The sequence below is a fragment of the Phytophthora cinnamomi genome (genome assembly GCF_018691715.1).
Source record: "Phytophthora cinnamomi strain GKB4 chromosome Unknown Contig108, whole genome shotgun sequence".
NCBI lineage: Eukaryota > Oomycota > Peronosporomycetes > Peronosporales > Peronosporaceae > Phytophthora > Phytophthora cinnamomi.
In genome coordinates this window covers 68,183-94,442 of record NW_027151041.1, presented here as the reverse complement: position 1 = coordinate 94,442, position 26,260 = coordinate 68,183, and the positions used below count along the sequence as shown (strand labels likewise).

General features: G+C 49.8%; 3 protein-coding genes across 4 annotated transcripts in view; 2 read left to right on the top strand and 1 right to left on the bottom strand.

Moving 5' to 3' along the window:
• IUM83_15103 overlaps positions 1 to 10,044 on the bottom strand; it is a gene marked incomplete at both ends in the record, with an annotated part of 34,633 nt that extends 24,589 nt beyond the window's left edge. The window contains one exon of one of the 2 annotated variants that reach the window (XM_067939893.1): positions 9,833 to 10,044. In XM_067939893.1, the coding sequence (XP_067782294.1) occupies positions 9,833 to 10,044 (212 nt within the window). Of the gene's footprint in view, positions 1 to 9,753 lie in introns of those variants that run through there. The other variant, XM_067939892.1, reaches the window with a different exon arrangement.
• On the top strand, positions 2,327 to 4,060 carry IUM83_15104 (uncharacterized protein; the record flags this gene model as incomplete). The annotated part of the gene is made up of 2 exons (XM_067939894.1): positions 2,327 to 2,920; positions 3,020 to 4,060. The coding sequence occupies 2 exons, from the start codon at positions 2,327 to 2,329 to the stop codon at positions 4,058 to 4,060; spliced, it is 1,635 nt and encodes a 544-aa protein (XP_067782292.1).
• An 11,433-nt stretch (positions 10,045 to 21,477) lies between the features above and the next one.
• Positions 21,478 to 24,425, top strand: IUM83_15102 (uncharacterized protein; the record flags this gene model as incomplete). Its single annotated transcript, XM_067939891.1, has 4 exons — positions 21,478 to 21,820; positions 22,425 to 22,555; positions 22,618 to 22,713; positions 24,012 to 24,425. The coding sequence occupies 4 exons, from the start codon at positions 21,478 to 21,480 to the stop codon at positions 24,423 to 24,425; spliced, it is 984 nt and encodes a 327-aa protein (XP_067782327.1).
• Between the last annotated feature and the right edge of the window lie 1,835 nt (positions 24,426 to 26,260).

The following is a 26,260-nucleotide window of genomic DNA, read 5'->3' as shown; positions in this document are numbered from 1 at the left end:
TGTAGCGATACTGAGAGCTAACTCTCGTCGCGATCTAATGCTGCTAATAACCGATTTCAACATCCCTGGTCTCACGGAGGAAGGCATAATGCACTACTACAATCGTGCTATCGGGCGTGGTAAGGGTCAGATGTTGTTCATTAACTCTGTAAAGGGTCAAATCAGGTACAACTTTGATCAATTGATTAAAATTGGCGAAAACTATTAGTCGGATTATATAGCAAATATGAGTAGTTTCGTCAAGATTGATAATACTAACTTAGTCCAAAACGGCTTGAATAATACCTGGCGATATCAATTTCCAGGCTCAGCTTGTAGTTTCCAAGATGTCGAGGCTTCGATTCTATCGATTTCACTGTACAACTCCGAGTTCAACATCGATTCAGGGCAGTTCGCTAACACCAGTTTCACGATTGAAGTGCCTACTGCTGCTACCACTTCTACTATTAGTGTCAATCTCCAAGACGGATACTACTTGTACTCCGATATCAACCGAAACATACAAGCGGCGCTGGTCGCAGCTGGAGCGTATCTGATTGATAGTAATGGAAACAATGTTTTCTACATTCAGATCGAAGAGAATTCAACCTATTATGCGTGCCAACTCGATTGCTCAGCTACGCCCACATCCCTTCCAACTGGATACACGCGACCAGCAACGGGTCTGTATTCGACAACGGGAACAGGTCTCCCAACGACGACACGAGTTCCGCGTTTGATCATCAGTAATGTCAATTTTGGTTCGATTCTTGGCTTTACAACAGGAACATATCCAAGTGCATCTCAGACGACTTCTACGAGTCTTCTGAGCAATACCATTCCAGCTATCAGCCCTTCTACAAGCTACATAGTTCGGTGTGATCTTATCAGGAATGACTTCGTGATTTCAGGAGATACGATGGCCTGTTTTGATAAAGGAAATGCTGGTATAGGTCAGCAGATTCAGTACTTCCCATCGCATGAAACTTGGTGCCAGACGCATGACGGCCCTCGGGCGAGCATTACCCTCTCGATATGGAACCAGAACAATCAACCAGTGAAATTTCGTGATAACAGCGTTAATATCATGCTTCTACTGCGTAAGAAACGAAGCTAAAAAAATAAGTTTTTTTCTTCTTAGTACGATCACATAGTGAAAGAGCCTCCGGTCTTGTTTTTACGCATAGAACGAAGCTTAGCCATATGAGCCTTAGCTTCAGGGGAACCCTTCGAAAACTTGGGTTTTCGCTTAGGTGCTAGACCTACTCCAAAGCGATGCTTGATACCCTTGCGGACACTGCTGATGAGCTCGTGATGTTCAGGCTTGGTTGCCTTAGAGTGTAGGAAACGCTCGCCCTCATCGATGGCGTCAGTGATGATCCCTTTGTCTTAGCATATCGGAGGGCATTGCTCGCATGTCGCTTGACATCTGCGAAACTAACGCGACCTCCTTCCTCATCACTATCATAATTGTCTACACCGATTCCGGTAAGAGACTTTAGACCTGCTCTAACAGGCACAGAAGCTTCAGGAGCACCAACTGCGGTAGCAAGAGCTGGAATGGCAGCATCAGCAGCCTTACTTAGTAGTCCTGAGTCTTTGGCGAATTTGAAACCAGACTTGATTCCCGACCAAATTTTACTCCAGATAGAGCCTCCTTGAGCCTTTTTGTAGCCTTTCTTAATTTCATGCTTCGTGATGTGAAGCCGGACGCCACGACCGCCCTTTTTGGCTTTTAACGCCTTCTCATGAGATTCAGGGTGCAAGTGTAATTTGGCACCTGTTCCAGCCAGCTCGGCTGCTGTAAGCGATAGCTTGCCAGATTTGACAGCTTTACGTAGCTTATGTGCGGGGACACCGCTTGAGATGATAAGTTCACAGTACATGATCGTAGTATATTTAACTCAGATTTTTAAAGCACAACGATATTTAAATTATAAAATCGTTTGAAGATATCCATGTGATTATGCTGCTTTGCATATAACCAAAGAATACACCATATGCCGCAAAAAGAACCATGAGCCGATTGGGTTTGAATTTCGCTATATTTGCTGATACTATAGCATGTTGGTGGGCCTTCTCACATGAGTCGTAGTATTCATGATCATGGACCGCTGTCCAATGCCCTATATGCTGGTTTGGCTTGCGTAGTAGAATCAGAAATGATCCTTTCCTTGGGAGAGCCGATTTGATCTCATTCGACTCATAGATGTGATCAAGATGGATATCCAGCTGCTTCGCTAAAGATATTAAATCGTGATCAGAGGAGACTGGTTTGACTAAGTTCATTTAATTATTTTTCGTAGATCCTATATCGAGAGCTATATAAGTGCTGCTCTCAACCAGTATGTCGGAAACTCAACTCGCCGATCAATTTCTATATCAGTCTTCGCTGAAGAGCGACCCGGCCGTCAAGGTCAGTTCACGCAAGCGCGTTCCGTATGTGATCGATCTAAATCAGGGTTCATACGCGAATGGCGTTATTACAATCGATGCTACTGCTCAGCTCAATGGGGCGGAGGGTTTCGCATGCCTTCGCGATGCATACGTTGTAATCCCGTACAAAGTTAGCATGAAGAACACCCACGCAAGTACTACACTTGCATCTGTAGCCAACCGTCTATCTGTTGGTCTTAAATGTGGTGTTTGGAATGTTATCGATGGTATGTCTCTCGAGCTCAATGGTAACTCTGTCATTAGCATGAGTGAGTACAAATTATTTGCTAACAACCTACGAGCTCAGGCGGAGACTTCGCTCGACTATGTAAATAAGCATGGTGCAGAAGATTTCCTTTTCCCTGATAGCTCGGGCTCGTTGTTATTCACATCTGGTGCCAGTAGTCTCTATGGTGATGGCTACAGCGCTACTGCTGCGGATATTACTCCAGCTCTTGGGACGTCTTCTACCGGCGCTGCTTCGTACCCTGTAAATGATCGATTCGTCCAGCGTCTTCTAAGCAACCCTCCAGTAGCTGGTGGTCAGAACACGAACGGATGGGCTACTATCGCATCGGGTGCTGCTAATACGATCGCTAACCAGTTTGGACGTGGTGCTTTTGTACCTGGTTCAACTGCTGCAGGTGCTATTGCAGGAACGTGGAACTATATGCTTAAGATCAAACTCGTCGATCTTCACCCGATTTTCAAGGAGTTGGACCTCATGGCTAACCCCCAGATCAAGCTTCGTTTCCGAGTGAATCAGGATGCGTCCGTCATCACACTTGGTGCGACTAAGTCAATGACTCTATCATCAACTACACTTGTTTCGGGTCAGAGCTGTCCTATTATGGTAGCATCTGCTGCTGGCTCTGCTCCGAACTCAGGTGTGTTTAATGCTACGACCGCAGGCCAAATCTCGGTTGCGTGGGGTGCGATTACAAACTCCCTGGAGCCTACTATTGATTCTACATACTTCCCATTCACGACTACCCGTCTCTATGTTCCGTTCCTTGATCTTGAGAACCGCCAAGCTATCATCAGTAAGCCTAACAAGACTATCAGATATATGGACTACTACGCGCAGTGGTTTTACCAGCGAGCTGGCACTGGTGTATCTTCTACTCAGCTAAATACTGCGTTTGACCTAGAGCTGTCGGCAAGCCTGAAAAACGCTAAGGAAGTTGCTCTACTTCCATTCGCGGAGACCTCTTCAGGCAACTTCAATGCCTCCACCATTCAGCAATTCCAAAGTTGCTTCGATAGCGCTCCTTGGACCGTCCAGCCTGGTTCGTCGATTCGTAATTTCAATGTACGTATTGGTAGTCAGCAAGTGTTTGATATCAGCTATGACTATGATTTCCAAGATTTCATTAATGAGTTCTCTAAGCTCGGCTCGATCAATGGTGACCAAACAAAGGAGTTATCGAACGGCCTTATTGACTACCAAACCTGGCAGCAGACTAACCGTGTCCTCGTAGCCGATGTGTCACGTTTGACCGAGAAGGATGTTCCTCAGAGTATCCAGGTAATGGGGACGAACGCCTCGACACAAGGCTGCAACATGTTGGTCCTTGTTGGATTCGAGAACGAGATGACGTTTAATAGACTCACAGGTGAGATTTTAGAATATCAGGCGAATTAAGCTCTAGTTAGTGTTTTGTGAAGAGAAAAAAATGAAGTAGCTTATGACCACTGATGATAATAAGTCGTTCGTTCATGTCGAGCTTTGTGTCTGCGGGTGTAGGTCTTACCACATTCACATTCTACTTGATCACTAGCATGCTCTCGATTGTACTTCAAATTATATTCCCGCTTAGATTTAGCAGCATCCTCATCCGATATCCATGCGGCTTGCTTATTAACACAGCTGGTCGCGTCAATAACTAACTGCTCAAAGACGTTAAGATCACGTCGGCTATCAATCTCATGCTCAGAGATCAAATGAATCTTGAAGTTTTCAATACCGTGCTCACGAAAATGGTGAAAGATCATCGCTGAGCATCTTTCATTACCTTTGATCCATCGCTTGTAATGGCGTAAATGATCTCCAAATCGCTTTTCGATTGTCTTTGTAGTACTTCCTACATATACAATAGTTTCGTCGGTGTTGGTGATCTTATAAACGCGTCCGATCATGATGTTATATTAATATAAAGATATTTGTTAGGATCAACTAAGTTCTCGTTTGTAGGATCGAACGATTATATAATCGCCTTTCTTTAACATAATTCTATCATCATTAGTCTTGACTAATAGGAGCGTCTTACCTGACCCACGAGCGATTTGCTTAACTTTTATATCGATACTAACCTGGGACACGAGTAAGTGTAAGACTCCTCTATCTGTGAAGTTATTCATAGTTATGCTAATGATTGATTTGCTTTTTCTAAGATCATGAATGCCCATAATTAAATATTATTTTTTCAAATATTTCCTGATGCCTATCTATATAGATAGACTGGATAATAATCATGAGTTCATTAACGTTTGGTAAGCATAAAGGAAAGGTTATTGAAGACGTATATGCTTCTGATCCAGGCTACTGTCGTTGGCTGCTGAATCAAAAGATTCTAATTGATTCGAACCCGGAGATTGCTGAGTTTATTAAGAGCAAATTCACTAATGATGACGGGTCGTTCCTAATGACGTGGGGAAAGCACAAAGGGAATACTATCCAACAGATCTATTCATTCGATTGTGGATACATCGATTGGCTAAAGAAGAATGACTTTGTTAATGAGAAGATGCCCAAGTTGTTAGCTGCTCTAAATGAGCTGTAAGCTGACAGTAATTTTTTTGAAAAAAATAGAGCCTTGTTAGCTTGATAAAAAAAATATTTACAATTTATGTGTGCTTCAATAGCCACGCTCTATCCATTGCTGATAGGTGTTTTCTTTCCCTAAAGGGGTCAATACCATGCTTCGGGATATGATATTCAGTTGTAAATGATTTATAATCCGGATGATGGCTCTCAATATGACAAAATGGCTTATTAGGTGCCTTTTTACATTTCCTGCCTGAACTTGGAATAATATATTCACACATAATTATGGTTGGATCGTTGGATCGTATATATGATTATTTATATCTTTATATTTTATCTATCAGGATGGATCGTTCTTTATATTTGAAAAACTGGCAGTCATTTGTGCATTAGCTGAAACAATATTTAGAAGTATTGTAGCGTCTGAAAAATTAGAGAATGCTCCTTTGCATCAGAAGGTATCGAGAGGTCTTGCCCATTTTTTGACTACTTTTGGTATTCGACGGTTATATTACCTGTAGGTGGTAATATATTCGTTGAAAAAAAACGGGCGGTCATTTGTGGTATAATGCAACTACTGGGGGTTGTCTGTGCATCAGACCCTGAGATGTTCAGTCTGGGGTCTGGGAAGAGAGCGTGGCCTGCTGCGTCTGATTTCACCTCGGCAAATTGGTGTCACAGCTGGGATATGGAATCAGTACCGTAGTTTTGCCCCCAGCTTAGATCCCCAGCATGGGAGTCTCAGAATCTGAGCCAAAACTGAGATTCGGCTCTGGGGTGCCACCGCTGGGATATGGAATCAGTATCGTAATTTTACCCCCAGCTCAGATTCCCAACTTGGCAGTCCCCGAGCTTGAGTCAAAGTTGAGATTCGGCAATTGTACACACACTCTAGGACGCTGAGCTGTGTTCCCGGTCTAAGATGATGATGGAGTCTTGGAAGTTAAGCGGCTGGGTGAAAGTCAGCTGCCACCCCGAGCCTAGGACGTGACGGACGTGACTAAGAATCTGCAACGTGCCTGCAGGACCCGGGATGTGACTTCGTGGTCTCGTGTATGAAGTGGCTACATGGAGATGGCTACATTGCCGGTCTGGGATCTGCGGTAGTTGCTCATTCAAGTTGGCGGTTGCCGTTTGGAGTGTAGCTCTGAAGGGTCCCCCCGTTGTGGCATTTCGACACCTGGTGTCTGGCACACAAGATTCGGCCCGTCCAGTCGCCTTTGGATATGGGCCATTTGGAGCCACAGAATCTTGGCCTCATCTGGATTACACCTGATTTGTACCCTGAGTAATCAGTGTAATCAAGTGATGACAGACCAAGTCCTGCCAATCCCGGCCACAAGATCCTGGCGTAATCGGGTTATCACTGATTTGCACCCAAGAGCAATCAGTGCAATCAACTGATGACTGTCCAGACAGGCCAATGGAAGGACGCCAAAGCAGTGACGCGCATTCACGGGCGCCGTCAAGCCAGTAGCTTAGTAGGTATTTCACCCTTGGTCAAGGTGTACCCAGGAGATGTTTGCACCCTTACTTGATAGGCCCTATGTATGTGCATGTGCATGATAATCAATCAGAGTTTGTTTTGCCCTGAAGACCGCAAGCCACGGAATTCGTTTTGCGCCGACGGACGTGTTGCTTCACAGGGACCAAGTCCCTGCTCCCGGCGGCGCGCGCAAGGCCAGGTGGAGTCGCTGCGAGTGTTCCACGGTCAAGCTCAGCTAACTCCAAATAAATTCAAGTTCAATAACCAAGCTTTTCGTGTTTCGGCTCGGTTTGCCTTCGTTGTTGTATCTCCACACGCGGGACATTGGTTTGCTGGTTTTGCTTGCTGATTGGCTGGTTTTCTGGCGGTGCTTCATATTTTCCGGCGGAAGGTGCTCCGCTCTGAGGTTCTGGCAGAACAACACCTGGGGCAGTGGTTTCTGGGGTTGCTAGTGGTATCCGTGTGGCGCGACTGATCTGGGATAGTGGTTCCCAGCTTCGTTGCGTCGCCTACATCAAGGCGTGGTGCGCGGAAGTCCCAGGGTGTAGAGCCATATCCCTGGATCAAGACAGGCTCAAGCCGAGCCAATTCTCGAGGCCACTCTGGTCTGAGGGGCGAGTGAAGACCGTTGTGCGACTCTCAGTCTGAGCCGCCAGGGGAAGTTTCGTGACTGGAAGCGACTCGAAGCCGGAGTCGCTGAGCAAGGAGGAGGCTGTTAAGGCCCAGAGTCCAAGGGCCTGTGAAGAGAAGTGGACTACGTGTGTGTGGTGTCGTGCCTGCATATTCAAGGGGGTGAATCGGGCGAAGACACGTGCGGACTGAGACTTGCCAAGCGATGTACAAGTTTCGTCTGGGAACACTTGGAGACTTCGGGATCGGGGGTAGCTGGTGTGGCCGACGCAAGTCTGGGCCCACAGCGTAGCCCTAGGAAAAACCAAGACAAGGGACTGCAAGAGTGAGGAACACTGCCTCACCCAGTTTGGAAGCTGAGATCTAATCTCAGATTCTGGATTGAGTGGTCTGAGATCAAGTCTAGCCGCGAGTCTATTCCCTGATTTCGGAGCCCGCAACGCCACACAAGAACTACAGGGTAGGCGGTCCAGTTGCTCTTAGTAAACCTATATGTATTTGACGACGCTTGTGCTCTGAATGCATTTGTAGGTCATGCAACCAAGCTGCTCAGATCTTCAAAATCCGGAGTACAACGGATGGCTACACGGTGTGTTCGTCACTGCCACGATTTGCTTCGGGGCAGATGGGTGCATTCTATGGGCAAAACACAACTGCCCCGGATCGTGGAACGATGCTGAGGCCGGTTTAGAATTCCGCTCCAAGCTGCTTGACACGAAGTTGTGTCCGGACCAGACATTGGGGTGGTGAGCGACTCGGCATTTCCGTGCTCATCCGCAATGAAGGACGGCGATATAGACCGACTGCTGCCTTCCGTCCGTCGACTAGCCCGCATGCTTCACAATACTATCACCTCTGTCCGACAGGCAGCGGAGTGGGGCGTGGGCAGCGTCGAGAAAGTCTACCACCACTTGCTCGTGTCATTGCCGTACGACCCTGAGAGAAGACGAGTGCTACTATCGAACATGTTCAAGATTTCAAACTACAGGGTCCGTGCTACCGGCGTCAGCCAGATTCGAACCACCGTTGCTCGTTAGCTGTTGATTTAGTTTCAAGTCCGTTTATATGTTGGGAATTTATGTAGTTTTCTATCTCTGAAAGTCAACTACTAACATGGTGGTGGGCTCTCTCCGTGCGTTCATAGTTCGAGATAACGTTAAGTGTGTTGTAACTACAAGCACGGCTGTCAATACAGGAACATGAAAACTTCTATTTGTAGCCCCTTTTCTGCAGCCTTGGCTCTATCGATCTTGTGTAAAGCGTGGCAATAGAAATGTGACCAAGACTCATTTCAAGCAATAATCATTAAGTGAATTTGATTAGCAACTAGCAATGAAAACAAAAGATAGCGTAGTGTCGTGTACTACCTACAAATGAAAATAAATGCTCGCATCGTCGGTACCTACTACAGCAACTCGCTGGACTGGCTGGCAGGCCATGATGAAGCAAAATGACAACTGCTAGTTCCATGTGGTATCGCTTCCGCCGTTCAAAGAGTGACGCCCGGCATCGATCCGTTCTTCAGGGATGACAGCATGATCATCGTGTCTTGCATGTGTTGACGTGCATCTTTATGGTCTTCGCGATGACGCTCTTCCTGCGCTTCACGATCAACACGACGCTCTTCTTGGCGGCGATTCTCGAAATACTCGCGCTCTGCACGGCGTTCTTCACGGCGTATCACCTCCGTAGCCTCGGCACGAGTGGTGTCCGCGCGGTCAGCGTCCGCGCACAGTACCGTGATAGTTCTCACAAGGTCACTCCCACTGTTAGATGCGCTGTGCGTAGTGGTATTCAACTTGCACTTCAGCTCGGCAGCAACCTTCTCTGCCTTCAACCGCTTTTGTTTGGTGTAGCTGGCCTCTTCAAACTCTGAATGCGCCCGCTTCGTCAATTTATCTCGTATCTCCGCCCATCAAGACGGTCCGAATTGTCTGATAACTTCGGGTACGCCAGTATCAGCACTGGCGATTCCTTTCACCTTCGATGCACGCGAATGCTTAGTCACCTTGGTCTTCGTAGCAGCACCGGTATTACGAGCACTTGGTGTTTTCGGTACGACCTCCGGTGCTGCTATTAGTGCGAATTCCGACGTCGCAGGAGAAGAATTCTTCGAAGCAGCGGGGGGGGGGGGGGGGGGGGCATTTTCCTCTTCTGCGTCCGACGTGGTGTCTGCACACGGATCGCCCTCATCCGACACCCCCAAATGGTGGCATCGTTCCCGTAGATTCGTATCCATCGAAATCGCCAGACGTCATACAGACCTCGCGGTCCCGATCACCCCCGTCGCACTCACTAGTATCTCCTGTCCCCGTCAAAGATGACGGTGGATCAGTTGTTGGCGCACCTTCCGACACCGGTGTTGTTGGACTTCCTGGTGGTCCAGGAGAAGGTCTCGAGGCCTGACAACGACCGTGAGAGTTTTGCACAACCTCTTCGTCTTCATTCTCACTCGTCACGAGTACAGATGGCGACTCGTCGATAAGTTGTTTATATCCTTGGCAAGGGCGACGTGTGCGGGCATGCTGACATACCCGAAAGGCTTGTGCAAGCTGTACAGCGACTTGAACTTCCTGTGGAGGCTTTCCATGTCGCGCTCCGCCCAGTGGGAGTGCTTGGACATGTCATAGCGCATGGCAACGGCATTCCACATGCCCTTGCCCTGCAGTAAGGCCTTCTTCACAATGTCCAGCATGTGCATGGCCTTGGCCGAAGAGCAATCCATCAATCCAGCAAGTTTGCCCATGGGAGCCTGCACGAATAATTGACATCGTACCATAGTGATTAGCAAGTAGCTATTGATGGGGCAAGAACGTCCACATGACGATCGAACCCAGTGGAAAGCAGACCGGCTTGGTCTGGATGGCTTAAACGGAGATCTACGTAGAGCATAGCACATTGTGAAATGAAGTCGACTCACAAATGCGCCGACAGCAAGCCATAGCTGTCTTTCGTTGTGCTGGCGTTCGCGGATTAAATAAGTGGTTGGGAGAGCACGCGTGCGGCGCGCGCCAAGTCAAATGTGCGCCAAAACCTGCTGAAGTTGGCGCTGGCTGGAGAACGAGTGGTGGTCAACAAAGCCGAACGTCGTAGCCGCGGTCGTTCAAGATCGCTCATCCAAAGTCGCGATCGGTACTCAATGTGGTGCGCGGTCTGTCACCTTAGCGTAATGTCAACACCGTCGTACACGCAAACCATTCCTGTTCTTCACTGCAGCACCACCGATCCCCGTGGGCCAGTGGTCAAATCCTGACGCGGAGACCGGGAGGTACCGGGATCGATCCCCGCCGAGTGCGGGACTTTCCACGGAGGCCGAAGATAGGCAATATCTTGGACGAGCAGCCACTCCGTGGAGTGGTCCGCCCTGCCAACCCGCACCCCGGTGTAGGCTAGTTGGGTGGGCTGGAGGTCCCAAGTGCCGAAAAAGGCCCCATAGTGTAATGAGGGGTATCAGAACCCGGTCCCGAAATGGGTCGGATAGCCACAGGCATCCCCACCAGAGCAAGCCTCAAGCCTGGTGTGTGGGTTCTGGTGGTTTAAATCTCTTCACTGCAGCACCATCACACAAATGCAATCATACAGCTTCTTGCCTGTTCAGCCTTCGCGATAATGCCCTATGGGTCATCATGATCTTGGATGTCGCGACGCACGCAGGAGTTAGATCCACAACGACACACAAACCACAGATCTTGGCCGTAGTTCACAATTATCTCCTTCCCAGGTAAGATGTCTTGTGTCGCCACGACGACAACGGTGTGGCGCCTGCCATTCGCAAACTCAAACAAGCACGCGTTCGCCGTGCACGAGTGATTTGCGAATCGCATGCGGCCACCAAGATGCTGGGCATCGATGCCAACAGCCAGCTCTCGAATGCCGTCGGTGCGAGCTCGCATGCTCAACATGTAGCCTTGGTCGCAGGAACGGCGTGAGGGATCCGTGGGCACGTAAACTAGTTGTCCGAGGTACTCTCCGAGAACCTCACCAGCCTTGATGGTGGACGTAGCCACAAGCGCGTACTGCAACGACTCAGTGTTCTGCATGACCTGCACTTTGTCAGATTCACGACGACGGTTTGCACAGAGCTCCTCCCAGCAGCAGCACTTGTCGGAACAGAAAATATTCCTATGTGCGTTCCGGCATGTTGCACTATTGCACGGGTCTTCACAGCCACAGTCGCCAAAGTGATGGATGTATGGGAGCTTGATTGACTTGGGGATGAAGTTGTCATGGAGGTAAGCCACTCGAGCCGGCCACTGTGCAGGCGAAAATGCGTTCTTAGACAAAGTACCGCGTAAGGTGGCCGATGATGCCTGCACGACTTGTTTGAACGTAGACAGCGGGTTCGAGCAGATCATCGCCTTGCGTCGGGTGGAGTCCGTCGCGGATCGACATTCAGGTTAATCGAGGCCGATTTGCGCCGGACCGTAACGTCTTGGATCACATAGTTGAGGCGTGTAGGTGGAGGGGGCGTTTCTTGGGTTGAAGAGCACCAGCATGGGTGCTCGAAAGCTGTATTTCCGGTAGAGCGCCAGCTTCCTGAAATGACTCACACAATCTGCGCTTGGAAGGCGGGCATTCGTCATCGGGACCAGTCGGGATTTCTTCACATGACACCTCGTTTCTTGCTGACTTGTACTCTTGCTCATCGCCTGTCGTGGCGCGTCCAAACCTTGTTCTCGCGATCGTTAGCCGAGGGCATCATTTGGCGGTGCAGTTTCATCGTCGCTAGTGTCAACGATGACTATGGTACCCGTCGGTGTTGAACACCCCGCGCGATCTGGAATAGTAAGGGATTACAATGCGTTCAACACAGCGTCAATATACATAGCACATTCACCTTCCAATTTCATGTCACTCCGAAGACCCCTCTGCGTACGCGCCGCCCTAGTCTTTCGCGCGCAAGTTCGCAAATTAAGCTCCCCCTGCGCGGTCCCCCGCGCGCTGCCCGCTTGTACGCCCGCAGCATATATCTTGACGGGTGAGCGGTTTAGTCTAGTGAGACGACGTTTTGGTCTCACCAAACTAAGTGGCTCTTTATGTAAGGAACAATGCCAGATCATAATATGAATTTGACATATTATGTTAAATTTATGTCGCCCATGGAGAGGGTGTTATTGAGGTTTTGGGTGACGTCCAATGTTAGAAGCCCAAAATAGCATTGCAATAGCATTCGAAAAAAGTATGTAGCGCTTCCATTTACAAAATGAAGGGTTAGGTTCTGATGAATCACTTAGCGGATGTATAGTAGACCTAACCCTATTATCGCTCCTATTCAAATCTGCTGCGCAAGGAAAAAGAAGCTACTTCCACGATATTTGGAATTTGTATGACGCGGTGTCAGAAGCAACTTCCATCGCATGAAACAATGAAATATGCAAAATCGGGTTGCATGACGAATCAGAAAAATCCTATATGCGAATATGCACCAATCGTTGAACGACCGAAAAAATAATTTTTTACAGTACTCATTTAGGTCGGTTAGATAAGGTCTTAGAGACGGTCGGTCTCCTACAAAGGTACGACAAGACTAATAGTACTAGCAAATTCAGACAAGACCAATATTACTACGGCAAGCTTAAAAGTACTAAGACAAGACTTGCTGTACTAGGACAAGACCTACAATACGATGACATTATCAACTACACAATTCCTTGCATGTACGCATGCCGAGTCTTCACAAGTCGGCGCTTTTTGTCGAGACGAATATATCGTGCAAGTGTGTCAATCGTGAGTACACACATATTCGGAATAACACTGTCATTTAACCAATGTGTGGTATAGTAAGCCGAATACGCGGTTAGTGTAGCGTCCGAAACCTCCCTTGGGTCAGCAACTCCCTTCTGGATGGCAAATTCCAACACATCTTGGGCAATCAGTTTGGCAACGCTAAAGCGGCTGGGAAGCACACCGCTTTTCTTTTTTGTCCAGATTGGTCCAATCGCATACTGGCTTGAATAAATGACGAGAAGGATCCGCCTTCCAATACATGCGACACAAATCCTTCCAATCTTTTGCTGGAGGGAGAATAGATACCTGTTCACTGCATCCAGGCCGATCGCGCGATGGCTCAGGCGCAGGGCTCCTCCCAGGCTGTAGTATCGCTATCAGGGTATCCAGTTTTTCTTCTAAAGTACTTGTAGATTTTTCGAGGGCCTTCAAACGCTTTTCCAGTGAGATTTCTGAAGGCGTCTGCCTAGTATTAGCTGCCGCACTTCGCTTTCTACCGGTAAACGTCGTCGGACAACCTGTGTAGACTTCACGATCTGGGGCCAAACAATCCGCTAGTTGTTTATCTTCGTCGCTAGATGCTTGGTCAAGAAGATAGCGCACAAGGGTCTCCGCCGATTCATTTTGTGTCCAGCCAGCCCACCACTTTACCATTCTGAGTGACCATCGCCTTTCTGGGACGGCAAACATGAACCGGTACTGCGCGCCAGCCCGACGAAAGGTATGCGATGTAAACCAGATATCTCTCCACGCTTGTCTAACGTAGCCGCGAGTCTTCGTTCCATTTCGATTGAGATCACGAACTACACAGTTAAGCAAGGTGATGAATGCCTGTTCTGACATTTTCTTGCCCCATTCCACACGCGCATTTTCACATCCCGTTGTAGTTGTGTCCGTCTTGAGAACGTTCTTTGAAATCTTCGAAAGTGCCAGAAATACATAATCTGTGTCACTCCATCGATGATCCGTCTTCGTTTGGATGTACGCCAGCCAGGCCGTCATATGATACAAAGCATCAATTGATCGTTCACGCTCGTCCAAGTGGTGTAGATTATAGCAGCGGCCTTCTGCGACCTCAGTTTTCCGTCCTTCAAGCTTGTATGATGCAAACGATATGGATGAGGTAGGGTCCGAAACGCTTTGTCGCGTGAGCCCTAGCGTTAAATTTTTCCACTGCAGGCTCAACACCTCGTTAATTCGGCACATGCTATAGAACGCAAAAGCGGATACCGCTGTAAACCACAAGCGACTTGCTTCCGTGAATCCTTCTGTGGTCGCCAAATGGCTGTGCAGAACGTTAAGTATGTCCAGCGAAATAGGCGTGGCTTGGCGCTGAGTAAACTCCACACTTTTGCGCTTCTTGAGACCGCGCATGAACTGCCGAACAAACGAGTCTTTTGCTGGATTTCCCAGACCGTACTTAATTCCATTCTCGTCGGTGACCACCACCCACTTATCTGGACCGGCAGCATCACGACGCTCGTGACTACTGTAGTAGTTTGCAACGGCAGCTCGTATCTTCTCGGCAGTCTGGTTAGATACAGCACTAGAGACCGATACACTTTCCATGAATGCAACAAGAAGAGAGGGAAGCTCGTGATGGCGCACCATAGCTGGATCCGGGTATTCATTTGCGACGCAGAAATCGCAAAACTTCTTAAAGTAGGATGCGTAGACGTCCCTAGTTTCCTTCTTGATCACATGCGTAGCTGTCGCAATTCCACCTTGCAATAGCTCTTGAAATGAGGGTCGTTGAGACGTTGGCTGTGATGCCATTGGAAAGAAACAAAATAAACTGTGCGCTCACAGCTTCCTGTCCAGCCAAATCAATTGTGAGCCTCTTCGCCATTCATTTTTACTCCAGTACTTTTAGTCTTGTCTTAGTACTTTTAGTCTTGTCGTAGTACTTTAAGTCTTGTCTTAGTACTTTAAGTCTTGTCATACTAATTCTTATATTGTTGACTAACGATGGCCTTTTTATTAATCGGATACAAAGCTATCCGAGTTTACCCAATCTGTAGTGGGTCTAACTTGACTCACTACTTTAGCTTACACGTTGCGCAACGTGTATGAGGAAGCGTAAGTACTTAGTAATTACTTAGGTTAATTATATTTGAATACACAAATATAAGTTAAGTAACAAAAGGATTCCAAGTGACTTAGATTAGGTAAAATGAGAACTGTATTGTTTGTAAATCGATCTTCCTCTAAAAGCTGCTAAAAAATTGTTTATCATCTATGAAAGGGTTGGCAGCGGCTGGCTGTCAGAGCCCCGCTAATATGCATGACTCTGATTGGTAGAAAGATGCTGCTTTCTACCAATAGGATCTTTTGGGTATGTGTGGACCACTCATTGTGGTGGTCCACTTCAATGTATCCATTGGTGTGTCTTACACCAAGGCGAGGAAGCATCCAAAACTTTTAACAGATAACCTATCTGTTAAATTCACAAGTGGCTTGTAGCCACTTGTGCGTGTAACCCCGTTACACCATCCCCCCCCTTAAGGTTAGACGCGCGGGGTCCCCGCACGTCAATCTTTTGGAATTGACCATTCGTCAATTCTCCGCGTTTGGAGAAGAAATCCGCGCTCATTCAACGATGAGCGCGCCTCAGAAGAAGCCCGCAAAGTCGATGGGGAGTCATCTCTCCATCGACGACTACTTCGAACGCCAGAAGGCGAAGTACGGTGACGTCGTCGACTTCGGCGACGACGATGAAGACATGGAGGGCGAGGAGGACTCGCCCTCAAAGCGTAAAGACTCAGTGTCGAGCGAATCGCTCGACCCTCACGCCAAGAGCGTTCGCCCGCGTGAAGGGGACGAATCGGACGCTTCGAGCTCGAAGCGTTCGCGTACTGAGAGCGATACCCCACTCGCTTCCGCCGGGGCTCTCAGTACTCCGCGCGCTGCTGCTGCAGCGCGTGATGTTAAAGCTCAAGGCTCTCCGCGCGCTGCGCCTGCAGCGCGCGATCCATGGATGCCGTCCGCGTCCGAGATCGCGGACCGATTTGGGAACTCGGTACCTCCGAATGAGGTGCCGCTGTACGTATGCAGCGCCATCAAAGATGACGCTGTGGCTGCCGAGCTGCACTTTGATGCGGAAACGCATCAAAGGCGCGATTACTACATCGGACTCTTTCATGAGCTCCGATGGTTTCAAAGCAAGAAGACCTCTTCTCGCAGCAAAGTGCCCGAATGGCAGGCACTTTACCAAAGCTGGAATGCCTTTGTTGAGAACTTCAACAAGAGGCCGAGTGCTTACCGTGATCGGATTAAGCAAGCGCGTGATCGCTTCGAGACGTACTCGAAGCGTGGAAAGCTGGAGCAACTTCATGTTGCTGCTGAGGAGAGCAAATGTGCCGTGCGCTGTGCCCGAGGGCTTTCAGTGCACGAAGTGCTTTCCGGCGCGGTCCGCTTGAGCGACCGCGACCTGAACGGGTACACGTCGTTCCGTGTGCCCGAGAGTCTCAAAGAGCTCCGTGCTAAGTTCTTAGCACGTGAGGGTTCGGGCGCTAGCGATGATCGCAGCGCTCGTGTTACTTCCGCTGCGCCAGCGCGTACTGCTCTTCGTACGCCCTCACCATTTCCGGAACGTCCTCCAGCAAGACGTTCCGCGGCTCTATGTATCTCGATGGGGAGGAAATCCTCTCCAACGAATACGAACACGAGCCCCTTGAGGGTTCGTTTTCGGGATACTATGGTCAACAATCCGCTCAACAATCCAGCGGGTTGAGCCGCGGGCGTCACGGATCGGCGGTGGCGGGGGTGGGAACACGCCCAGGTATGATCAGCCCCGGGCTGATCAGTATGCGCCTCTCCACGACCGGGTGACCGTCGTGGAGCGTCTACAGAGCGCTGAGTTCGCCGCCCTGAAACAGGAGCTGGCGAACCAGAAGGCCCAAGTCGCGGCGGTCTCGCAGACCGCCTCGAATATCCAGGTCGAGCTGGGGACCCAGATGAAGGGGTTGCTCCAGCGCGTCCGCGCGCTGGAGGAGAGGTTGCTCGTCGCCGAGGCCAAGTCCTCCGCTTCTGCCTCGGCTCCTGCCGAGGCTTCGGGTCAGCCGAGCTAGATGGCTCGTGCTGCCGGTATGGCTTCAGCCGTCCGACGTAAAAGGTCGGATGGAGGCGCATGCTAGACGGTATGTCTAGCGTGTATGCGTTGCCGTGGCGTGCCAACACAGTGAACGGCCCGATGAAGCGCGGAGCAAGCTTGCTTGCTCCGAAATCCGAAACTGCATGTCTAGGCAGGTTTTGTGTAGCTAACAAAACTAATGAACCAACTTTGAATTCATTTGTGTTGCCTCTGCCCGCATTGGCTGCGTTCAGCTTCTGTTGATCAACAGAAGCTGCTATAGTGTCTTGGACAAACCGAACAACGGCTTGTCTTTTGGTGATGAAACTGATTGCATCCGAGCTGAAGTCATTCAGCTCGCTCTCCGCTAGAGGCCCGGCCTCTGCGTGGTTCTTTGCGGTGTCTGCGCCCTGCGCAGACCCGTGATCGTTAACCATGTTGTTGGGGAGTCTGCGCCCTGCGCAGACTCATGTGGTTTGTCCATTGTTGCAGCTGACACTGTGCAAGTGTCAGCGGTTTCTCTACGGCTGCTGTATTGCAGTCGTAGATCCTCCCCACTTAAAGTGGGAGCCATCACTCCGAGTAAACTCGGGAGGCGTGGATGCCGCATGGCATTCACGTAGAACGGTGTATGCCCGGTCGAGGCATGCACTGAGTTATTGATGGCAAACTCTGTCATCGATAAACACTCGCTCCAGTATTGGAACGAGTGAGCGTAGCTCTTTAACATATCGACGAGCACGCGATTCACGCGCTCGGTTTGACCGTCCGTCTGCGGATGATCCGCAGTCGACATGGAAAGCTGGCTCCCAAGAAGTGTAAACACTTCTTGCCACAGATGCGCTGTGAAGCGCGGGTCTCTGTCCGACACGATGTCGGACGGCATGCCATGGTGTTTGAACACCATGTCGACGAGCAGACGGGCTGTCTGCTTCGCGGTCACCTCTGCTGGCACCGCAGCAAGATGTACCATCTTGCTGAAACGGTCTACAAAGACCACAACACCGGTGTTCCCTCCGCTGTCCGGGGAAGACCAAAGATGAAGTCCAAAGACATGGACTTCCAACACTCCGACGGAGTCGGTAGTGATTACAGTGGAGCCTGCGCGAATGGCGCAGGCTTCACGCGTTAGCATACCTCGCAAGCACGGATGTACTTGCGCACCCACTATACTGGTGGTGCCAGTAGAAGTCGCGCGTGAGAAGGACGTAAGTCTTCTCACGTCCGAGATATCCCGCAGTCGGGGCATCATGATACTCGTACATGATCCTGAGTCGCAGGTCATGGTCATTTGGCACGACAACACGATCCGCGTTGTCGTCGACTGCGTTGTAGAGTAGCAGTCCGTCGTGCACACGAAAGCGGTGTGCACGCGCTCGAAGGTGCTTGGGCAGCTTCTGCCGGGACTTGTCAGAAGGCGCTGTGCCATAGGCCAGCAAGAGCTTCGCGTCCGCGTCGTGCGCGTACGCGGCCTTCACATCATCCAACAGAGATGATGTGGGTTTGCTCGATCGCATGGCGTCAATGGCATTGACGTCAACAGCTTCTGCATAGTCTGGCCGACGTGATAACGCGTCGGCCACCACGTTCAATCTTCCGGGTTTGTATTCGACCCGGAAGTTATACTCCGCAAAGAATGAGAGCCATCTCGCCATTCTTTGTGAAATGTGTGGCGACTTCACTGCGGTGCGCAGTGAAGCATGGTCGGTGTAGACCACAAATGGTCTACTCCCAAGCAAGTACACTCGGAACTTTGCGAGTGCATACTTCATGGCAAGGAGTTCCTTGTCATGCACCGGATAGTTGCGCTCAGCTGGCTTCAGCTGACGCGATTGGTAGTAGACGACACGATCACGGCCCTCGTGATCGTGCTGCATTAACGCGCATCCGATCGCGAAATCGGATGCGTCACACACTACGTGAAATGGGCGATCTTGGTCAGCCACTGCCAAGATCGGCGCCTCAGTCAAGCCCCGCTTGACTGCATCGAATGCCTTTTGGCAATCGGGTGTCCAATTCCACACAGCTTCTTTCTTAAGAAGCTGTGACAGCGGGCGGATCTTGCCCGCATAGTCCTCCACATACTTGCACAAGTACGTGGCCAAGCCAAGGAACTGCCTCAGTTCCTTGACACTTGAAGGCGTTGGCCATTCATTGATCACTCTGACCTTTTCCGGGTCAGGGCGAACACCATTCTTCCCTACGAGACACCCGAGGACGGGTATCTCGCTCGCCCCGAAGATACACTTCTTCAGGTTCGCGTAGAGCTTATGTGTTCTCATAAGCTCAAGTAGTTTCCGGAGATGCACCCTGTGCATCTCTACGTCGGTCTTTCCGTCCACAGCCCGGCTGTGGATGAATACATCATCGAAGTAGCTCGGTGCGAAGTCGCGCACCGAGCGCAACAAGTGCGTCACGCACCTGTTGAAAGTCGCAGGGGCATTCTTAAGCCCCTGTGGCATTACTAGCCATTCCCAGAGCATGCCGCTTGGCGTGCTCACTGCCGTGAGAGGGATATCGCTCTCACGCATTAGGATTTGATAAAATCCATCTCGCAAGTCGAGAGCACTGTAAACGGTGCTCCCGGCCATCGAATCGATGATAACATCTTTTCGTGGTATCGGCGTCTGCGCCGGTACCGTCGCATCGTTCAGCTTGTTGTAGGCATGAACGATGCGCCATCCGCCCTGTGGCTTCTTGACACAGAACGTCGGAGCACTGTGCGGGGACTTTGATTCCCGCACTTGTCCTACTTTACGACGACTTTCAAAGAAGTCGTCGATCGCTTTCACTTGCTCTCGCGGCAGTGGCCACTGCCGCGTGATACAGTACTTCGTGCCCGGCACGAGATCAATCTCGTGCTGAATGCCCTTATCCTGCGGAAGCTCCGCAGGAATCTCTTCCGGGAGTACGTCTTTGTACTCCCTCAACAATTCGTAATAGGGACTCGACTTCAGCGAGTCCCAACCTTATTCCTCGAAGCGCTCTCGCTTCGTCTTCGCACTGAGAGTGTCTTCACTCTCAGTGGTACTTCCATGAAGAGCTGCCTCAGCTCTTCGCTCTCGCCTCGCCGTTCTTTCGCTGTCCGAAAGAACGCAGACTCTGCTCGATGCGTCCATCGTGCAAGTCGCGCGTGAAGCGATTCCAGCTCATGGCTGGAAGCGAAGTCAACTCCGACGCCGTCGTCGGAGGACTAGCGAGTTCCATGTCACGATACTGGAATCCAGTATCGGTGCGCGTCAAGACGCTTAGCGTCTTGACATTCGGCGTCACCGCCGCAGTCTGCCCAGCAGACTGCTCTTGTTGCGTCTCGGTCCCGGACCGAGACTTGCGCAGCGTTTTCCGCTTGCGCCGTCTTCTTGTTGTACGGAGCCCGGCTCCGCACAGTTGTTCTTCTGGTCCAGGCCCGGCCGTGGACTGTCGTTCGCCGGCGGACCCTGTCCGCGGGCGCGCGGTATCAAGCCCGGCTTGACCGCATTTTCCTTCGTGCAGCCCGGCTGCACGGTAATGTGTCCCTTCGCCGGCAGACTCTGTCTGCGGGCGCGCTATATCAAGCCCGGCTTGATCGCATGGCGCTTCGTCGTGCAGCCCGCGCCGAGGCGCTGCACAACTTGAGGGCGCTCAACCACGTGCATGTTCCTTCATGCAGCCCGGCTGCACGACAGCATGCAAATTGCGTCTGTGCGATACGTTTGCAACCGTCCGCACTGTTTGCAGCGTCAACTCCCGGAGTGGACACGCCTTGGTCACCCCGACGCCATTCATTGGCGGAGCCCCTTATGACCGAGGGTGCGTTGGCTCCCGGAGCTGACACGTCGTTGTCGACCTGACCTCTTCGGGTCAGGGACTGTTCCTAACTCACTTGAACGTGGGTGTTGGTTCCTTGGTAAAAATCGTGGGAGAAGAACCGCGCCAAGCGTGTCGGCGCCCAGCGTGCCAAGCGTGCCGCGCGTGCATTCGAGCGACTTGAAGGTGGGTTTAATCTATTGCGACCATAAGTTACCGTTATTTCTAACACGTGTCTCTAGAGTTACGAGCGGAGCTTCTCGAACTAGAAAGTGTATCTCTCCCTCCGAAACCCGAGCCTGTAGGCTTGAAAGGGCACGAACTGGAAGATTTAAGTCGTGATGCAGACCTATTTGAGTACATCTTCACCCAGGTAAGTGTTGATGGATGAAAATCAAAAGGTTCTCATGTGTTTATTAATATTACTGTGTTCAGATGGAACACAAGGACTTGCTGTCGCAAATTTGGTTTAAACGAACCTTTCTACTGTTGCATCCCGATAAGCGCCACCGCATGCCACCTGAGTTTCAGGTGGAACCCGCAAGTACGTTACTTCAATCCACGTGCAAGCAGTTTGTCTTCTATAGGCAGCGTATGCTCAAGGAAGAAGCAAACACGCTGTTTGGGGAGCGCGTTCGACTTCAAAAGTACCGCAGTTACTTACAGACAACTTTCAAAGCGAAGATCGACCGGTGGCTTGCTGACTGCGAGGATGCCCGTCATGAGAACAATTTACTGAAGGCGCCTATCCAAGACCAGATTGACGCGTTCGGAGAAGGCAAGAGCTGCAAATCGTTGATAGAGTTCGAAGCTTCGTACTTGGCGCGCTTTGCTGAGAAGGACAAGACTTATGAGGCTGAGGCGAAGAAAAAAGCAGCGATATCCGCCCGGGAGCGCCGTTTCGAGGCTGCTTTTGGTATTGAATCTGACTCTGAGGGTGATTAAGGGATTGGGTAACGGGGTTACACGCACAAGTGGCTACAAGCCACTTGTGAATTTAACAGATAGGTTATCTGTTAAAAGTTTTGGATGCTTCCTCGCCTTGGTGTAAGACACACCAATGGATACATTGAAGTGGACCACCACAATGAGTGGTCCACACATACCCAAAAGATCCTATTGGTAGAAAGCAGCATCTTTCTACCAATCAGAGTCATGCATATTAGCGGGGCTCTGACAGCCAGCCGCTGTCAACCCTTTCATAGATGATAAACAGTTTTTAGCAGATTTTAGAGGAAGATCAATTTACAAACAATACAGTTCTCATTTTTGCTTGGAAAGGTTGGTGCGCGATATCGCCGTGCGACGCGTGTGGCAAGGCGATATCGCGCACCAACCTTTCCAAGCACAAGAAGAAGTGCAAGGGCACCAAGTAGCGGCTCTCACGCAGTGAGATCCGGAAGAAGTCGTGGGAGAAGAACCGCGCCAAGCGTGTCGGCGCCCAGCGTGCCAAGCGTGCCGCGCGTGCATTCGAGCGACTTGAAGGTGGGTTTAATCTATTGCGACCATAAGTTACCGTTATTTCTAACACGTGTCTCTAGAGTTACGAGCGGAGCTTCTCGAACTAGAAAGTGTATCTCTCCCTCCGAAACCCGAGCCTGTAGGCTTGAAAGGGCACGAACTGGAAGATTTAAGTCGTGATGCAGACCTATTTGAGTACATCTTCACCCAGGTAAGTGTTGATGGATGAAAATCAAAAGGTTCTCATGTGTTTATTAATATTACTGTGTTCAGATGGAACACAAGGACTTGCTGTCGCAAATTTGGTTTAAACGAACCTTTCTACTGTTGCATCCCGATAAGCGCCACCGCATGCCACCTGAGTTTCAGGTGGAACCCGCAAGTACGTTACTTCAATCCACGTGCAAGCAGTTTGTCTTCTATAGGCAGCGTATGCTCAAGGAAGAAGCAAACACGCTGTTTGGGGAGCGCGTTCGACTTCAAAAGTACCGCAGTTACTTACAGACAACTTTCAAAGCGAAGATCGACCGGTGGCTTGCTGACTGCGAGGATGCCCGTCATGAGAACAATTTACTGAAGGCGCCTATCCAAGACCAGATTGACGCGTTCGGAGAAGGCAAGAGCTGCAAATCGTTGATAGAGTTCGAAGCTTCGTACTTGGCGCGCTTTGCTGAGAAGGACAAGACTTATGAGGCTGAGGCGAAGAAAAAAGCAGCGATATCCGCCCGGGAGCGCCGTTTCGAGGCTGCTTTTGGTATTGAATCTGACTCTGAGGGTGATTAAGGGATTGGGTAACGGGGTTACACGCACAAGTGGCTACAAGCCACTTGTGAATTTAACAGATAGGTTATCTGTTAAAAGTTTTGGATGCTTCCTCGCCTTGGTGTAAGACACACCAATGGATACATTGAAGTGGACCACCACAATGAGTGGTCCACACATACCCAAAAGATCCTATTGGTAGAAAGCAGCATCTTTCTACCAATCAGAGTCATGCATATTAGCGGGGCTCTGACAGCCAGCCGCTGTCAACCCTTTCATAGATGATAAACAGTTTTTAGCAGATTTTAGAGGAAGATCAATTTACAAACAATACAGTTCTCATTTTTGCTTGGAAAGGTTGGTGCGCGATATCGCCGTGCGACGCGTGTGGCAAGGCGATATCGCGCACCAACCTTTCCAAGCACAAGAAGAAGTGCAAGGGCGCAAGTAGCGGCTCTCACGCAGTGAGATCCGGAAGAAGTCGTGGGAGAAGAACCGCGCCAAGCGTGTCGGCGCCCAGCGTGCCAAGCGTGCCGCGCGTGCATTCGAGCGACTTGAAGGTGGGTTTAATCTATTGCGACCATAAGTTACCGTTATTTCTAACACGTGTCTCTAGAGTTACGAGCGGAGCTTCTCGAACTAGAAAGTGTATCTCTCCCTCCGAAACCCGAGCCTGTAGGCTTGAAAGGGCACGAACTGGAAGATTTAAGTCGTGATGCAGACCTATTTGAGTACATCTTCACCCAGGTAAGTGTTGATGGATGAAAATCAAAAGGTTCTCATGTGTTTATTAATATTACTGTGTTCAGATGGAACACAAGGACTTGCTGTCGCAAATTTGGTTTAAACGAACCTTTCTACTGTTGCATCCCGATAAGCGCCACCGCATGCCACCTGAGTTTCAGGTGGAACCCGCAAGTACGTTACTTCAATCCACGTGCAAGCAGTTTGTCTTCTATAGGCAGCGTATGCTCAAGGAAGAAGCAAACACGCTGTTTGGGGAGCGCGTTCGACTTCAAAAGTACCGCAGTTACTTACAGACAACTTTCAAAGCGAAGATCGACCGGTGGCTTGCTGACTGCGAGGATGCCCGTCATGAGAACAATTTACTGAAGGCGCCTATCCAAGACCAGATTGACGCGTTCGGAGAAGGCAAGAGCTGCAAATCGTTGATAGAGTTTGAAGCTTCGTACTTGGCGCGCTTTGCTGAGAAGGACAAGACTTATGAGGCTGAGGCGAAGAAAAAAGCAGCGATATCCGCCCGGGAGCGCCGTTTCGAGGCTGCTTTTGGTATTGAATCTGACTCTGAGGGTGATTAAGGGATTGGGTAAACTCGGATAGCTTTGTATCCGATTAATAAAAAGGCCATCGTTAGTCAACAATATAAGAATTAGTATGACAAGACTTAAAGTACTAAGACAAGACTTAAAGTACTACGACAAGACTAAAAGTACTAAGACAAGACTAAAAGTACTGGAGTAAAAATGAATGGCGAAGAGGCTCACAATTGATTTGGCTGGACAGGAAGCTGTGAGCGCACAGTTTATTTTGTTTCTTTCCAATGGCATCACAGCCAACGTCTCAACGACCCTCATTTCAAGAGCTATTGCAAGGTGGAATTGCGACAGCTACGCATGTGATCAAGAAGGAAACTAGGGACGTCTACGCATCCTACTTTAAGAAGTTTTGCGATTTCTGCGTCGCAAATGAATACCCGGATCCAGCTATGGTGCGCCATCACGAGCTTCCCTCTCTTCTTGTTGCATTCATGGAAAGTGTATCGGTCTCTAGTGCTGTATCTAACCAGACTGCCGAGAAGATACGAGCTGCCGTTGCAAACTACTACAGTAGTCACGAGCGTCGTGATGCTGCCGGTCCAGATAAGTGGGTGGTGGTCACCGACGAGAATGGAATTAAGTACGGTCTGGGAAATCCAGCAAAAGACTCGTTTGTTCGGCAGTTCATGCGCGGTCTCAAGAAGCGCAAAGTGTGGAGTTTACTCAGCGCCAAGCCACGCCTATTTCGCTGGACATGCTTAACGTTCTGCACAGCCATTTGGCGACCACAGAAGGATTCACGGAAGCAAGTCGCTTGTGGTTTACAGCGGTATCCGCTTTTGCGTTCTATAGCATGTGCCGAATTAACGAGGTGTTGAGCCTGCAGTGGAAAAATTTAACGCTAGGGCTCACGCGACAAAGCGTTTCGGACCCTACCTCATCCATATCGTTTGCATCATACAAGCTTGAAGGACGGAAAACTGAGGTCGCAGAAGGCCGCTGCTATAATCTACACCACTTGGACGAGCGTGAACGATCAATTGATGCTTTGTATCATATGACGGCCTGGCTGGCGTACATCCAAACGAAGACGGATCATCGATGGAGTGACACAGATTATGTATTTCTGGCACTTTCGAAGATTTCAAAGAACGTTCTCAAGACGGACACAACTACAACGGGATGTGAAAATGCGCGTGTGGAATGGGGCAAGAAAATGTCAGAACAGGCATTCATCACCTTGCTTAACTGTGTAGTTCGTGATCTCAATCGAAATGGAACGAAGACTCGCGGCTACGTTAGACAAGCGTGGAGAGATATCTGGTTTACATCGCATACCTTTCGTCGGGCTGGCGCGCAGTACCGGTTCATGTTTGCCGTCCCAGAAAGGCGATGGTCACTCAGAATGGTAAAGTGGTGGGCTGGCTGGACACAAAATGAATCGGCGGAGACCCTTGTGCGCTATCTTCTTGACCAAGCATCTAGCGACGAAGATAAACAACTAGCGGATTGTTTGGCCCCAGATCGTGAAGTCTACACAGGTTGTCCGACGACGTTTACCGGTAGAAAGCGAAGTGCGGCAGCTAATACTAGGCAGACGCCTTCAGAAATCTCACTGGAAAAGCGTTTGAAGGCCCTCGAAAAATCTACAAGTACTTTAGAAGAAAAACTGGATACCCTGATAGCGATACTACAGCCTGGGAGGAGCCCTGCGCCTGAGCCATCGCGCGATCGGCCTGGATGCAGTGAACAGGTATCTATTCTGTAACGGGGTTACACGTACAAGTGGCTGCAAGCCACTTGTGAATTTAACAGATAGGTTATCTGTTAAACGTTTTGGATACTTCCTCACATTGGTGTAAGACACACCGATGGAT